The sequence below is a fragment of the Anoplopoma fimbria genome, chromosome 23, assembly GCF_027596085.1.
Source record: "Anoplopoma fimbria isolate UVic2021 breed Golden Eagle Sablefish chromosome 23, Afim_UVic_2022, whole genome shotgun sequence".
NCBI classification, from domain to species: Eukaryota; Metazoa; Chordata; class Actinopteri; order Perciformes; family Anoplopomatidae; genus Anoplopoma; species Anoplopoma fimbria.
In genome coordinates this window covers 17,816,664-17,834,532 of record NC_072471.1, presented here as the reverse complement: position 1 = coordinate 17,834,532, position 17,869 = coordinate 17,816,664, and the positions used below count along the sequence as shown (strand labels likewise).

The 17,869-nt window shown below is 43.1% G+C and overlaps 1 protein-coding gene across 2 annotated transcripts in view; it reads right to left on the bottom strand.

Moving 5' to 3' along the window:
• Positions 1-15,233, bottom strand: part of chst11 (carbohydrate (chondroitin 4) sulfotransferase 11) — a 75,042-nt gene extending 59,809 nt beyond the window's left edge. Inside the window, exon 1 of one of the 2 annotated variants that reach the window (XM_054624937.1) lies at positions 15,116-15,233. In XM_054624937.1, the coding sequence (XP_054480912.1) occupies positions 15,116-15,233 (118 nt within the window). The remainder of the gene's footprint in view (positions 1-15,115) is intronic. The other variant, XM_054624938.1, reaches the window with a different exon arrangement.
• Positions 15,234-17,869: the final 2,636 nt, after the last annotated feature.

Genomic DNA, 17,869 nt, shown 5'->3' with positions numbered 1-17,869 from the left:
CCCAGCCAACCGGGACGTCGCTCTGCTACCATCGCAGCCCTCCCTCCATCCCAATCGCCATGGCAACCCCATCCCGCCTGCAAAGCAAGCTGGTAGATGGAGGAAGGTGTAAAAGCTCTGAGCGTTCGTTTCCCCCCCTTTCCTCTCTCTATCGTTCTTTGTTCCTCTTTGTACCTGACGCTCCCTCCATCTTTTCCCTCCTCTATCAGCGGCTAGCAGACGCCCAGCTGCTCCTCATAAATATCTCCTAATCACCGTCACTGGTGATTCATGGAGCATACAGACAGATAACCTTCGGGTACATATACACTTCTTCCACATACACAGAAGCTGAGGACAGATGGGCCTTCTCAGGCGGAGAGTGACAGATTACTTTGAGGTTCTCCTCAGCTGCCTGGTGAAAGCAACGTGGGCTGCAAAATGAGGGACCACAGGAGGGGAGGGGAGAGGAGAGGAATCTAGAGATGAAGGAAAAGAGGAGAGGAATCAAGAGAAGAGAGGAGAAGAATCAAGAGTGGAGAGGAGAGGAATCGAGAGAGGAGAGGAGATGCAAGGAGATGAATTGAGAGGGGAATAAAGGAATCAAGAGGGGAATTAAAAGAGGAAAGGACTCAAGAGAAAGATTCAATAGAGGAATCAAGAGAAGAGAGGAGAGGAGATGAATTGAGAGAGGAGAGGAATCGAGAGAAGAATCTAAAGAGAGGAGAAGAAAGGAAAGGAGACCAGACTAGACTTGACGAGATGAGACAAGAGGAATCAAGAGAGAAGAGAAGAGGAGAGGAATCAAGAGAGGAGAGGAGAGGGATCAAGAGAGGAGAGGAGAGGAGGATGAGAAAAAAGGAGGGAATAGGAATGGGATCAAAGTGTAACAGAGAGGACTAGAAAAGCCGGAGGCGTGCAGAGAGAGGATGAGAGAAGAAAGTCCTATCAGTTTCCCACACAAACCCTCAGTATAATGCAGAGATGAACACACATTCACACTACAGTGTTAGTCACAGGTAGATACCTCTGCATTCACTCAGACCTTTCAAAACACATCACTGTTTAGTGAATATTCCCCTGAAATCTTTTCACATACCCACTCCCTGTCTTCACACAAAAGCTGGCTCTACAAAGGTTTAAGTTGCTTCCTAATGGAGGATGGCAACTGTAGTCAGATAGATTCACAGCTGAAACAGATTCTAAAGATGCCTTGGAGCCGGGGGAAAAAGAAAACATTAAAAACAACATGTTGAACAGTTTGAATGCTCTGATATAAAAGGACGTATGTTCTTTATTCAGACACCATGTGGAGAATTAATGCAGAAACTAAAGCTTTATAATCCAGGCTGTTGTCATACACTGTTAGTAGCTTTACAAATGAAAAGTAATGCAATATAATGAGTATATAGTAAAATCCATGTTAGCCTAAACCAGGACAGGTGATGTATAATAAAGACAAACGCGTGTAGGAAGGAGGTTGGCGTGGATCAGTGGGTCTGAACACACGGGACTTTTACCGAGGAGACCGCTGTTTGTTCTCGTGTGAATCCAGAATCCAGAAGTCAACGTTAACTCATTACTCAAGTAACTGTCATACTTAAGTAACATAACTTCAGTAGTTATTTGAACACAAACCACGATCTTATCCTAAACTTGACCAAGTAGATTTGTTGCCTAAATACACCAAGCGCTTGCCCAGACAGACTGATCTCTCTAGTGGCTGGACATTTGTAGGAAAAAGCATGATGCAATATCAACATTAATGGTTGAGGTGGGAAAGTATTTGTTGCACATATAAGTGTTATAGAAGCTTCACCTCTATAGTAAAAGCTCCAGGTAAAGTGTGTATAATCTGAGCTAAGTAAAGCCAAGGACCTGCTCAAATCACCTGTGTTGATCCGTCCATATCAAAGACACACAGGTGAGGGAAGAAGAGGAGAACATGGAGGACATCTAGGATAGAGGAGAAGAGAGGAAAATAGAGTAGAGAAGCAGACTACACGAGGGATCAGAGAGCAGACAGCTGTCATTAACCCTCTGCTATTATGACGTTCTGCTGTGCTTGTCTGGATGTGGTTTGGATCCGACTCTCTGGTACAGAAAACGCCAACAACAGCCTCTTTTAAAAGTGCTACGTGTCCTGTAGCGCTTTCATGTTATGGTGACATATACAAATTCATGTGAGACATTAGTATAATTAGTGTGAAGACAAGCCAGCACAGAGAACCTGACAGCCTCTACAACCTCTGTTTCAGCATTTTTACAAGTGAGTTTGAATTTGAAGGACAGCACAAGGATGGATTCATTTTAAAAATGGCTTCTTTATGAATCGTTGATCTGAACTGGCCACATAGCAGTCAGTGGACGGGAGAGAGAGAGAGAGAGAGAAAAACAAGCCAAAGGGAAATCAAACCGAGCAAGGCAGGAGAGCTGAGGCGAATGTCAACATCCTCTCCATGACGGGAAGCGACAGGGTTTAGGGAAAATGTTGTCCTGATTCTGAGAGAGTCTAGCACTAATTCAAGCTTCACTATGGTCGGTTCTAGCAAAGGAAAGTGCTCATGTAAATGGACTTCTTCTCCATTTTGCTCCTCCTCCAAGTCCTGCTCCTCCTCTTCCTCCGTTTACAAATCCTTCTATTTATTTTTCCTCTCTTTTCCTGCTCTCTTTCCCCTCAGTCATGTTCAGACACGGTGTGTCCCGGAGTGACTCGGCCCGGAAACCGCACCACAGACGCTTCGTTCACGGTGGTTTGAGCAAGGGCGGAGCCAGACGTTGTAAGGGGGGGGGGGGGTCAATGGGCATGCATTATAAAAGTACTATAAAAGTGTGCTGTATCATTAAGGAGTTCATGTCGACAGATAGGGACCATTTGCACCAGTAACAAAATCATACTGGGTTGAATACTCCCACCCCAGTTTACCTATGGGCCAATAGAAACTCTGATGTGATTGAGAGACATCTTTCGATACTTGGAAACTTAATCTAAGGAGTCTCAGTCCCCAAAAAGTTCGAGAACTCCTCTTTAAAGAACCATAAAGATTCAGACTATTATTAGGTTAGTTATTAGGGCTTTTGGTGTAGTCTGAAGTCATGTCAAACAGCAAGCTTTCCAAGCTTTGTCTGAGGAAAGGCCCACAATGTCAGACTTTGAAAACCCTTGGAGCATTAAACGGCCTTGACGTTTAATAGTGATATCAGACTGGATTGGAGATTGGGCAGGGTGGATTATTTAATCCTTTTTTGACTCAATAATTACTGGCTAGGTTTCCAAGACATTTGTTGTGGATATTGATAATGACCTCCAGACCTTTCTACAGCAGTCTTTCTACAACAGACCCAAATTCCCGATTATAAACAAGTTTATCACGAAGACCACTTTCAAGCCAAAGTCAACCATTTTTGCTATCTAACAGGGTTGATCGGCAAAAGCACAATTAAATCCTGAGAGGATAAGCTAACGTCATGAGAGAAGAGACTCATTTGTGAACAAAGGTTGGTCTGTCAAACCACTCCACAGCTCTATCTTCAAGGTTTGTTAAGGCCGTTGTGTGTGTGTGTGTGTGTGTGTGTGTGTGTGTGTGTGTGTGTGTGTGTGTGTGTGTGTGTGTGTGTGTGTGTGTGTGTGTGTGTGTGTGTGTGTGTGTGTGCATGAGTATGCCCACTTCTTGCTGAGTCAGTGATGAGGAGAGGTTAGCTGGCTCTGCTCTGCTCTGCCAACATGTCCTCCCTGACCTCTTCTTTGGAGGGACATGAGAGGAGTCTTTGATTCAGCAGGCCAGCTGAGCAGGCACGCGGCTGCCATGGAGCACCGCACCATTTGGCCTGCAGCGAGGCCGATGGCACATCCACCAGCCACGCTGGCAGAATAACCGCGGCTGGAAAAAAAAACTCCTCCGACGCCACTGAGCCCAGATGGACGGATAATGGGGAAAGAGAGATGCGTGAAGGGGAAGGAGAAGGAGAGCAATGTGGGATAAATTCAGTGGAGCTATGAGTGATTGGGGCAAATGGGGTTTGGCTGCACAATTAATCAGGTACATGAGGGTTTAATCCACACAGATTTGAATTGTCATGTCAGCAATTTTGAAAGAAAAGTAATTTCCCTCTCCACAACAGAAACCGTGGTGGAAACTGGAAACTGTCAGAACATTGATATAAGCAGCAAAAAGAGCAGGAAAAAACAACATTTCCCTGATACACCTTGTATTTGTATTGGTTATACAGTGGTATAAGTGTGTTACACATTGTGTTATACATACACACAAAAATCATACAAGGAGAAATCCATCAAAAAAGAGACATTGAAGCAAGTTTTAACCAATAGTACAACATATCCTCATACAATGGTTTGTATGGTATCTTAAGAAAAGTTACTCCTCAGTTTTCGTTGATTTCTTATGGAAGTCCAGCAACACTCAATCTACGAATTACAGCACATTATTTTTGATTGGTTATGGCCACAATACTGGATATGAAAAACCTGAATAGTAACAGAAATGAGACCAGAATGCTAGCAGGGAGGACACATTTTGCTTTTTACAAGAAAATAAAGAATGGTGCAAAAAAAAAAAAATGATACAGTAGGGAACCAAATATCCTGCCTTTTTGGCAAGCTCCAAAAACACTGCACATTTCCCTTAATGAATCATGTTAACAACTGCACCAGGCAGGCTTTCTTTTCTAAATGTTTTGTCTCCAAACCCAAACTCAGGTAACCCAGATGACATCGCTGTGACATCAGGGCTATTCTCTCAGACATTATACAGCTGATTTCACAGCCTCAAGACCAGTAAACTGACCTTTATGTGTAAAATTGGACCAGTTCCCATTTAAAGGGAAGCCAGGGCTCAAATCTGATGGATTGCTCTTCTTAATTCTAGAAATGGAGGAAAATCTCTCACTGAAGTAAAGCAAGATTGGACACATTTAAAGAAAAGTAGGAACACTGCAAAATATAACTGCAGCACTTTATCACAAAATCCCTCCTAGAAAGGCCAGAACACCAACGAGTGATGACATTTTAGCAGTGTTTAAAGAGGATCCGAGGGTTGGATTATTCCTTTTCCTCAGCAAAAACAGTGAGTCGATATCCAGGGGGAGGCTGGAGGAGGAGAGGGGAGGTGGAGGAGGAGTGGAAAACCCCTCCCAGTTGTTCAGTTAAGTGTCCCAGTAGCTGGTTCAGAGCAGGCAACTTTAAATGTTCCTCCACCAGCCGTTTAACGAGACACACGGCTCAGCCAGCCCTCCACCACCTAATTAAAGCCATGATTCACTTCTCTTACGCCATGTAGTCTACAGTACAGCTGGCACACACACTCACACACACACACTGTTTTGAGGTGACTTGCCATTTCCCCTAACTCCTAAATCAATGCGTTGACATTTCCCAAAGATAAGGATTCCGGTACCACACACACACACACAAATACACACTAATTTCCTTATTTTCCAGGGGGAAAAACATCACATTTGGCCAGACATCCTGCACTTACACAAACACACACTCACAAACACCTCCTCTGGCTCCTTGCACTCCAGAGGTAAACACTGGCTGTGAGATCTGGTCTGGAAGCTGCTCTGTCACTCGCTAAAAATGCCCTGCTCTGTCCTGCTCCATCCTGCTCCGTCCTGCTCCGCCGCTGTTGATGACCAAATGTGGCCAACGTGCGACACTCACGCTCTCGCTCCTACTTCCTCGGGGCTAAAACCTAACGACCAAATCAATATTTATCGGCAGAGGCAATGTGATTACATTCCTGTCTCTGTTCAGGGCCTGTGGACAAGCAGGGCCGTTGTGCATAACGACCACAGTGACCATTCCAGTCCCACTATACACTTATCGGCATGCCAGCGCTCACTGCACACTGATGGATGCAGGGAAGGGACTACAAGTCCCAAAGTTTACAGTATTTTAAATGTCACTATAACAAATCTTTGTTTTTTTTATTAACTTAAAGGATAGGGCTGGAAATGTGTTAGTCAATCTCTCAATACTTAATAATAAGTAAATCATATGTATCTTTGTCAGTTTGGAAAAAAAAACTCTGGGCACTGTGGTTTTGAACAAACATTTCTCAAACATGAGGAAATTTGGCATTTGTTAGGGACTATTTTTAGCCGTGGATTAATACACATTTGAAACAAAACACGTTGTTTAGCATCCTTGGGAATCATTCATTTGTGTCCCAAAGATTGCCTTATTTTAAATGCGTAAACTTCTGTTGGATGAATGAAAACTCATAACACTGATCTTTCTCATATATGATTCACTTTAAAATATTGCTGCCAGAGATGCTAGTGGCTAAGATTCCACTTGTTGTACAAATGCTAATGAAGACCGCTGGAAGCACAAGACAACGATTTTATACAGTGAAATACAGTTTTTAGTTTTAGGTTATTGGTTTTTTTCCTTCTAATTAGTCCATATATTTTTTAAATTTCATGTCCTGATATTATTTTAAATGATTGCTTACTGATACATATGTTTACATGTACTGTGTTCATGTTCGTAAGTTCTTTTGTTTGGTTTTTGTTGGTGTGACTGGATGGAAACTGGAAGAAAGTGAGAGGGGAGGTAGATGGGAGGTATTATCGTAGTTGGGTTGGGTAATTTTATTAATTAGAATTTAGTCTTTTGTGCACAGCCTCTACAGAAAGTAGCACAGTGATTATCTGCACGTCCTCACTAAATATCTGCTGCTTCCATCTGAAAAGGGACATTGCATGTTGCCAACCATTAATAACTTAAAATGGCTCAGAGATGTTCAGCGGTGAACCCGGCCATATTTTATCCTCTTTTCCTCGCTATGCTTGCTTTTCTGAGAGAATAAATGCTCAGATAACAAAAGAATACTCAACATATTGAACACATAATTTTGCATCTTTATCTATAATTTTTTACTTTTACTCTTACTTTGAATTACAGGAGCATTTCATCAACTTTTAAAGGACCTTTTCAGACTGGGCAAGGCTCTTTGCTAGGAAATCTGCTCTGCTCACAGGACGCAACAAATCAATACTAATCAGAGCAATGTTATATTGCTTCCAACCATCCATTGAAAAGAACAGCGTACAGTAAATTTCAGAAGTGTTCAGTTCACCGGCTTTCATTATGAGACTTCTGGTTATAGAAATGGTCCAAATTCACATTTGTGTTGCTGCCTTTGTTGGGAGACTCTTAAGTATTGGTTATTTTCCTTCCAGACACTCTTTTCCCCTGCACACACACACAGTCACACACAAAGACAACCACAGACAGACCAGATGTCAGTGAGTGGAACATGGAAGTCTGACAGATGGAAGCCATGTCTCGGTTTACTGCTGTAAACCGAGACATGATGCCAAGGCTTCAACCCGCCAGGAAGTACACACACACACACACACACACACACACACACACACACACACACACACACACACACACACACACCACACACTGCACCTTTACAATCCCATTAATAAATGAAGCAGTGAATATATAATATGTGTGATTATATATCAACCATGACACCCGTCAAAACACGCATTACTATGAACTATTTAACATAGTTTGATCGTGATCATCGGACTTGTGTAAACTCGGTTCAGGAGGATATCAGATGAGGAACACTCCTGTTCTCCAGACACTGATTTTTTTTCAGGGGAGGGGAACAAAGAAGACGGTGACGTCAGTCTTCCCACATGCAACTCCACCAGTATGTGTGTGCTGTGAGAGATTGGGTGAGTGTGTGTGTGTGTTTTCATGTGTGTAAAATCCCCTTCACGCAGGGAGATGATGACGCGCAGATGAAGTTATCAGGGAGGGGGATAGATCTGCAAGGGCTATTCTCTGTCTCTGACACACACACACACACACACACACACACACACACACTGGCTCACTCTGAAGGGCAGACAGTGTGTGTTTATTGTTTCCTCTCAGAAAAAGCTTGTTGTTCTGAGCTATGGGGATGTTTCACTGTTTCTGCTAATGAATTAAAGGGTGCTTTTCCATGTTTTGCTGACATAGCCAGGCCGGTTGGCCTCTAGCTAACGGCCGCCACGCGGCGGTTACGGCTGATAATGAAACCTCTTAGCAGAAGCAGAGTGCCCAACCCTCCCATTATCTTTAACCGGTCGGGCGGGCTGGAATTCCCAGTTGACAGGGTATACCCTGGATGGGAGTCGAACCCGGAACCTCTGTTAGCTCCGTTGCTTTTGTTAGCATCGTAGCTCGAAATTACCACCTGCTAATGCTAGGAATAGGTGTTGGTGTGTGTTCTAACTCCACACATACAGGCAAAAAAGTGTCCTCACAAGGCTACAAAGACGAGGAAAACTTTCTGGTTTAACTTCTTTCACACACTTCATGAAGTCTCAATCGAGATGTCCAATAAAATTTAAAAAAAGCGAGTGTGAGTGTGTGTGTCCCCTTTGTGGCAACCCTTTCATCGCCTCTCTAATGAGGTCCAGACGCTCGCGCAGATGGTCATCAACTCAGTCTAGTAAATGAGGAGTCCTCAGCGTCAGCCTCCGGCTGCTGCCTGACCTGAAGTCCAGACGGCAGAGCGGCACTGTCGGTCTGCTCTGAATTACTGGAGAGGGAGATTCAGGAGGGCGATGTGGGGGCACTTGAAACGTCATGATGTGGAGCACATTATACCCAGAACCTGCGCTGTCCTACTGTTTGTCCAGACTTCAGAGGGGACTGTAACGGTCAAAGGGGTTCGGATCCCGGAGGACAGTGGGCACATTTCCTGAGAAACAGACTGCGTTGCTGTATGTGTGTGGCTGCTAATCTGGGTGTACTGGTGCCAGATGTGGATGACACGGCAGGGGATCCACCACTACCCCCCCTCAGATTGGGATGTTTGATCTGGGCTTTAGCAGCAGAGCTGAGGCAGTAAAACAGCAGAGGCACTAAGATCACATAAACAGGATGTCCGGGATACACTCTCACAATACACACACACACTAACACATGCTGGGGCAGGGGGAGGACAATGACGTCCAAATCTTATCTCTGAGCCTCCCTCTGTGCTTTATCGGTGGCAGAATACTGGGTCCATTTTTATCTGGTTCTCCTGAGCATTACGGTATATAACACAAAGAGTTAGGTATCATAACGCCGGCATTTATAACAGCAAATGTGGAATCAGTTACTTATTTAAATAGCCAGTGTGTAGGATTATTGGATATATTGGAAGAAATGGAATTAAATAATAATAAGTATGTTTTCATTAATGTATAAACATCTGAAACTAAGAAACATTGTGGTTTTGTTTGCTTAGAATGATCCATTTATATCTACATACTAAAAGGGTCCTCTTCACAGCCACATCTCTACGGTAGCCCAGAGTGGACAAAACCAAACACTGGCTCTAGACAGAGCCATTTGCGTATCTGCCTCATCTAACATAGTTCTCTGAAACACTAAGAACACGGGTTTGTAGAGATTGCCTCCATGGATTTCTGTTGAACAGACCCTAAAGCCCTCTGAGGCAGATTTGTGATGCTGGGCTGTACAAATAACAATTTAATTGAAAATGATATTAAATACTATGAATGAGAACATCCACAGCAATATTGGAGACTTTTATAGGAATGTCTGAGGATTGGAGCCCATTTCTCCGATCAGGGGGGTCACATCTCTCTGCAGTACAGCATCAGTTACAGCTGACAATACCACCACACACCAGCAAAGGTGAGGAATTTAGAGTTTCCCATTGAAATTCCAGGCAAGAATTTTCCATTCTTTCCCATTCCTTGCTTCAACACAAAAAGAGTAGCTTTGTTGTGTGGTAATCTCACCCTTTCTCCCACACACAAGGGCACAAAATAAGTTAAAAAAAACCCCCATCATTTTAGGATCAAATGAGGTCCCACTCAGGTCTTTCTCGACATCATAGGCACAAGGCCTTTGCGGAAGACGTGAAATGTGAGCATGGGACTTGGAGGCTCAGGTCCACAAGCAGGCTGAAAAATCACACAGCATAGTAGTGGGTGAACAGAAGGGGCAGACTCAGCACACACACACACACACACACACACACACACACACACACACACACACACACACACACACACTCACACTCAAATATCCCAGAGGCGCTTCACAAAGAAACCAAACAAGCTGCCCATGGAGCAAACTGCCTTATTAGCCGCGCTGATCTCAGCAGCAGCGACGACGCCTTTAAAGGGGCAGCGGAGACAGACTGATGAGGCCGACTAGATCTGTAACGGGCACAAAGCTACACTGGGCTCAAAGTGAATTCAGGGAGACAAGACGGAGGTGGAAAGGGCACGGGTCCTCGCTCACGGCTGTCAGCGAGCGGCGGCTAAACTAAACGAGCCGGCCCTTTGGCTCAAATAAAACAACAGGGGTGACGACCTCCATTTGGCATGGATGACCCACGTTTCACCACCGTTTGGATTTGTGTCTCTTGCTTTGTGTACTGTACAGGGAATCTACTGCTCCGCGGGGTTTTTTGCTTTTACAATCCCTATGTTCATTTTGTAAAAAGCTTTTGCTGCTGGTGACTCAGTGTTTGAGGCAGGCAGACAGGGCCGCTGTCAGGGAGCCACTTAAATAACCTGAGTGATATTCTATCGTGGGCTTTGTATGACGCCAGCAATCGTTTTGTCAGATTAGTTTTCCCCTTTTTCCTAACGCTGTATATTTTATTTCAATTTAGAACTAAACTCTTTTAAGGACTCCGCCAACTTTTGGGGACTTTAGCCAATCCGTGGTGAGAGGTTTGGCCCTAAATCTCCGGTCTCTGGTGGATAGATCTGTGCTGAGGCTTTAGTGTACAGCATATTAAACTTAACTCTAGTAATATCTATCCATGCAGATAGCTTTGATTTTATTAAGATTTTTGTAATATCTGACTTTGAGATTTCTACCATCACCCCAATACAAACAGTGTTGGGCAAGTGACTTGTAAACAGGAATTAATTTAGCTCTGAATAACAACTACTTTTGTTTGAAAGTTAGGCGGTATAATAACGTGTATAAAGTGCAAGAATGTCCACTAGGGGCGGTGGAGGGGTCAAACAAACAAACTTTGTGTCCCATATGAAACTAAAGATAAACGTGGACTACATGCCTTTTAACGTAACGTTTCATGTAACGTTTTACGCAACTTTTTTTTAATGTAACTTTACGTAAGAAAGTTGTTTACTGCATTACGTTGTTACATTACATTACGTTATATTGTTAAGTTAAAATGTTACGTTACACTGTTATGTTAAGTTGTTACGTAATGTTACGTTGTTACATAAACCAAATCATTTTGTTGCCTAAGCCTAACCAATGTTTCTAAACATTAACCATGTGACATTGTGCGTTTCTGCGAAGGGGATACAAGGCTCCAAATGAAATGCATTTCTGAAAAAAAATTTGGTTCAGAAACGTCGACATTCAACTTATGTATATTAGAACTAGCATTCCTTTAACACAAAGGGATAATTAAATTAAATGGACACTGAGCATGAGATTTGGCTGAAATAATGTTTTCACTGCTGCCATGCTTTTCTGTCTGCTTGCACTAAAGCTGGCAATCCACTCCAAACTAGATTTAATTTGGCGTCCTCTCAAACTGCTGTTAAACACAGCGCTGCAGGCTAACGTCTCTCCAGGTCTGTTCCTTCCCTGGCTCCTACAGCAGATGGAGCTGCTTGTGGGTCGCAAGTAACAAGTAACGATAAGTAAAAGCCTTAAAGCGCGCCAATTTCTTTTTTTATTTGGAACAAGTCTCTAAGCCCAGCTCGCTGTCTGAGTGTTAGCTAAGGCCACAGTGTGATAGCAGTGCCCCCTCCTCTGTCCACCCCTCCTCTGTCCCTTTTACAAGAGGTCACGACCTCGCGGGGTCCTGGAAAAGATGTGAAAGTTTACACTGGGAGGCCAGACGGGATTCCCAGGCCCGTTAAACATGCCTGAAGCTGGGAGACGCTGCCTGGATCTTTATCTGATGGACAACCAAGGTAGTGCCTTGTGTGTGTGTGTGTGTGTGTGTGTGTGTGTGTGTGTGTGTGTGTGTGTGTGTGTGTGTGTGTGTGTGTGTGTGTGTGTGTGTGTGTGTGTGTGTGTGTAGTGTGTGTGTGTGTGTTTGTAGAGGAGGAACAGGGGAAGTGAAAACGAGCAAAAATCTTGAGAAGGTAATGCGATATAGGGGATGAAGTCCATTTGAGAAAAATGATAGAGATAAAGATAATCAGAAGGGTTGTACAGGAAGTCAATAACACTTCCCACACTTCTCACTAGTATCCGTCTCACCTGTGTAATCACGCATAAACACACACTGCAGCATTAAAACTTATATCCCAGCTCCTGTGCAAACACCCTGCTTCAGACATCTCCTCTTCAATCAGAGAGTCCTGGATGCAGCACCCTGTCATCACCGCAGCCAAATAAAACATCAACTGTGTGACCCGCGTATGAGTGTACGTGTACGTGTGCGTGTGCGTGTGCGTGTGTGTGTATGTGTGTGTGTGGCAGAAGCTGATGCAATGCCGGCGAAGATTGGCACAACTCTGGGAGCAGGATACAGGGCTCCTCCACAGGGTTTAATTGAGTCATGGATCAATTTTTTAGCAACCAAATCCCTGCCTTGAAGCTGATTTAATGAGGTAGAGCAGAAGAGAGGTCTCACTCTGTGCAAAGTTCCCGCCACGGGATACAAAGTTCACCGGCTCCGGTTAATTCACAGGTAACGCATTTATGGGGCCGATTTCTTTCGTTAAAGAGAAGTTCCTAAGAGAACCGTGTTTAAATGCTGTTTTTTTGCAATGCTTTTTTTAAATGATTGAACTGTGTTGAAATAAAATGTCTCAGAGATGCTCAATATCAAAACCACAGAGATCTCCACCAGGTGTGTCCCTCCCTCTCCTTACAGTCAAGATGGCAGCAGAGACAACAAAAACGGGGGTTTTATTAATCTGGTATCGTGTGTAACTTTAGTGGATCGTTACATTTTGGGTATCTGCAGATGCTCTGGATCAAAATTAGACCAAACTTTTTTCTATGGATGTCTGTTTTTGAAAAGGCCAACATGTGGCCTCCAACAGACTCAGTAAGACTTGTTTTTAGCCTAACTGATTTCCAGAATGGCGTTTACTACTGGCAGCCCCGACCAGAGTCAGTAGTCAAATGATGCTTTAATACAATTAAATAGCTTTTTCAGAAATTGTGAATCACCACAACCATGAGAGGTCCTTCAGCAAACAGTCAAACATGAGCACATAAAATATAATGCTGATGGGACCAGTAGTATGTGAGATAAGCAGTGGACAGACAGCTAGATACACACACACACACACACACACACACACACACACACACACACACACACACACACACACACACACACAACCGAACACATGATTCCCAGGCCTCTTTAACCATAAACATACTGATAGGGCTGCAACTAACATATATGTTCACTATTGGTTAATCTGTTGATTCTTTTTTATTAATTGTCTATATTATGAAATGTCAAAATTTGTCAAAAAAAAAATGGCCATCAAACCTTTCCAGATCCCATGTCTTTACATGTCCCTGTTTTCTTTAAATACAGCACTTTTTTCAAGTTATTTGAGAAGCTTGAAGCAAAGCACATTTGACAATGTTTCCATTTTTGTTTTTATGAAATATGACTGAAGCAATGAATCTGTTGTCTCACATTGTTTTTCTGACCATGCGCTATTAAATCAATACACTGACCATTTCAGCTCCCCATTATAAACTTTATAATACCTTTCTTTCTACCAAAATACTTCATGGCTTTTCCTTATTTTATGTGAATTGCTTATGGATTTGAACTGATGACAGAAAATGCCTGCAGACATAGTTGCACATATTGTTTTTTGTTAAGGTAAGGAGACAAGGATAATTTAATTAAAAGGAGAAAAATAAATTGATTTTGCAATTTCTTATTATTATTGCACATAGAGCAGTGGGGTCTGGAATTAAAGCGAATGTTAACAATACAGAATGTGCTCCAACTATTGATCTGTTTAGCAGTTGCTGACATGCAGAAGGTTTGATACCCAAATTAGAAGTATAATTTAATGATATTCTTATACAGATATTTATATTACAGTACAGTCCCTGAAGAGGTTCATTTTCTTTGCAGGGATACGAGATAGAAACTGTCCACCGCTGCCAGCAGCAACACCGGTGACTCACACAGGAAAAAAAACCCCTCCTGATCAGAGATGAACAGCAGGTCTGCTCTGTGTGGATGATACTCCTGCATGCTTCTGCTCTCTGGTGTTGGCCACGTTTCAGTCTCCTATCCCAGCAGCCCCATCACTTACATACATAGAGGATTCCTCCACACATCCTCACCTATAGACTGAAACTATAAGGCATGCTGCAACCTGCCAAGTATCATATAGCAGTACTGCAGATGAAAAGAAAAATACCATGAAGCATGATAGAAACTTAATCTTAATTACAACTGCTTGGCCTTACAGACACAGTGTCTCCAACTGCAGCATTGTGGGATCATCATCTCTGCTTGGGAATGACTCGGTTTCTGCTAATGGAAAGCAAATACCCGGAAAAAGAGTTTCATTTCCCCTTCGTCTTCTGCACCGTACAGTGAACCTGTTGTCCTGTGGGTCAGCACAACTGAGTCAACACCGCACAGATTTTTGGCATAAAAAGCATCACATCACATCTGTTTATTTAACATAATGGGGATGCAAACACTGGCCTGGAGGAGGCTCCTTTATGGTGATGGGTTGTTAAACGGGTCTCCAGATCAGAGGAGGACATCAGGGGGTTTAAAGTGCTCCCCAGAGACGGCTCGTTTCCTGATTATGGACTAAATTGATTTCTCCATTATAGTTCTGTGTGAAAAAAAACGCCTGTTCCCTTCACCAAGCCACGTTTCCAGAGACAAAAAAACACACCAACCCACCCCTCCATGCACACTTGTCAGCTGCGGGAGAACAGCGACCACCACCGGGGAGAAAACCCCCGATCAACGATCAGCTCGGGACTCATTGTGCCACATGAACGATTGATCAATTATTCATCCGCTGGGTTACTGTACATGCCGGACAAATCCATATGTCAACACACACACACACACACACACACAAACACACACACACAGAGAGAGGAGAGAGAGGGAGATCCTACCTGGTTGGAACATACTTTGGAAATAAAAGATGACCAGAATAAAGGATCCCAAACAAGTGGCGAATACCATCCGGCATATCCTGCTCATCCTCATCAGCTCGCTCAGGGGCTGTTTCATGGCGGAGAGGCGCTCTGTGTGTGTGTGTGTGTGTGTGTGTGTGTGTGTGTGTGTGTGTGTGTGTGTGTGTGTGTGTGTGTGTGTGTGTGTGGAGGGGGGGATGAAGGGCCGGGTCTGTCGGAGGCACCGGGCCGCTCTGTCTGCTGGTACTGATGAGGACTGTCCGCCGGTCAGTGAGCTGAGAGCATCCAGCACGGACCGTACCACTGCTGCGCTGCTGGAGGGGGTGTGGGGGGATCTATGGAGGAGCGTCACATTAAAACCTGTTGTTTAACCATTCGCGTCGGACGGTTCACGCCTCCACGTCGTCCATTAATTCCTGATAATGGACACCTCGAAGGGCATTATCCCGCTTATACCACGGTCACTTACCAACGGTGACCAAATTAAGAGCATTAATTTATATTTTCATGCGTTTTACAATTCAAATATAAAGTTTTCCACAAAGCATAACTTTGTTTCCCTGGTTACGCCTGAGAGTCTGACTAATACCCGGAACCACCATTACACGCCCGTTGGGTTCTCATGCAACGGAAACGTTGTTCACTCCTCCAGTAATTAGGACGAACCATAGCTACGACTTTAGAACGGGAGGTATTATAGTCCGCTTTTTTTTTTTTTTTTTTTTTTTTTTTTTTTCATGCTGCATCCCAGTCATCGAAGTTGTCATATTCTCCAAATAAATTAAAAGAAATGTTGAAATCACTCATTGTTACTTTGTTGCGGTGTTGCAATAAATTGTAAACGGCTTTGACTGCGGTCCCGTTGTTATGGTTACTAATTTTAGAGACGATACGCCAGCGCGCATTAATTGAGAACGGTAAACAGACAATTTGACGGAACTACTTGTCCAGGTGTCCGTATATCAGGAGTTAATGCACACCCTGCAGCCAATCAGAATCGAGTATTCCCGCAGACCGTGGTATAATATTGTTATAACCGACACATTCATGTTTTTTTTTACCTCAAAACATATTTAGGTTTACATTTGCAAATGAGAACCTCCCAGCTGGGTGGCAAGGGAGATACTGAATGAAGTTCAGATCATTTTTGAATCAACTTTTATTGTATCCTGGCTGTCTGGCTTCAGAGAGCTGAAAAAGAGTTGGACTCTTATTTTTTTTTCATTCATCTTCTTCTAATCCCCCAGGGGCAGGGGCGCCGCTAGGGATTTTGGGCCCCATGAAAAGAATCTTTACAGGGCCCCCAACACAGCGGCAAAATTTTTTGATGCTATTTTACATACAATTATGCATTTTAATGGTATTTTTGACTATCATTTGACATCATCAACTTAGTGTCATTATTTTTTCTGTATTATAATTTCATCATCATTAGGGGCCTCTCTGGGCCCCCCTCCATCATGGGCCCCTAGAATCCGTCTCCTTTACCCCCCCTTTTCGGCGCCCCTGCCCAGGGGTAAAAAAAGGCCACAACCCTCAATGTGATTTGATAGATTATTACTAATTGATAGATGCAGTATATCATTGCTTTATTATTTTTAAAAACCCTTCAGAAGCACTAATTCATTTGATTAAATGTTATTGGAATAAGATAAGATAAGATAAGATAAAATAAGATAATCCTTTATTAGTCCCACAGCGGGGAAATTTACAGGATTTACAGCAGCAAAGGGTATAGTGCAAACAAGAGACATAGTAAAAAAACAAGATAAAAAAACAAGTATTATACTTAAGTAGAGTAGCTACTTGTTTTATTTACTTTCCACCAACCCTTGAGTATTTCTACTTTATGCTACTTTATACAAGGTGATGCAAAAGAGCTACATAGTAACTCAAACTGACTATGAGAAGAGACACAGAAAGAGACACAGAACGACCACTACGATACTTAAAACAACTATACAGAGACACAAAACAAGTGACTCAAAAAATGACAAAGAGACTCAAAATGACCAAGGGACAACTTTAAAAACTGGCAAAAGAACCAACAGATTTTTTTTTAACAGGAAGCGGCTTAAAATGACCAAAAAGAAACACAAAGAGACACTAAAAGATGCTTAACAACTACAAAGAGACACTACACAACACCAAAAGAGAGAACAAACAACTAATGTCTGTGCGTCTTTCTCATGTGGAGGAGAGGCGGTGGGCCTAATGTCTCCTGATTCGCCCATGGTAGTACAAGTACATTACATTACATTACATTACAGTCATTTAGCAGACGCTTTTATCCAAAGCGACTTACAGTCAGTAGTATATTACATATCATTCACCCATTCACACACTGATGACAGGCTACCATGCAAGGTGCCACCATCAGACTCTAACTAACATTCATGCAACATCCAGTCCACACCGATGGCAAGCCTTCAGGAGCAACTTGGGGTTAAGTGTCTTGCCCAAGGACACATCGACTGCCGAAGCCGGGTATCGAACCACCGACCCTCTGATTGGAGAACTACCTTGCTCTCCACTTCGCCACAGTACTAGTTGGAGTAAATACTAACTGTAATAAAATAAGTGGTCCATGTAGCACAAGTTATTAACAATGATATGAATATCTAGAACTATCTGTTGGTGATAGTAACAGCTACAGTAATTGTTTAATACCAGTGGTTGCAGACAGTAGAGGTACTTGCAGAGGTAGACCTTTCTGTTGTGAAGTAGTGGAAG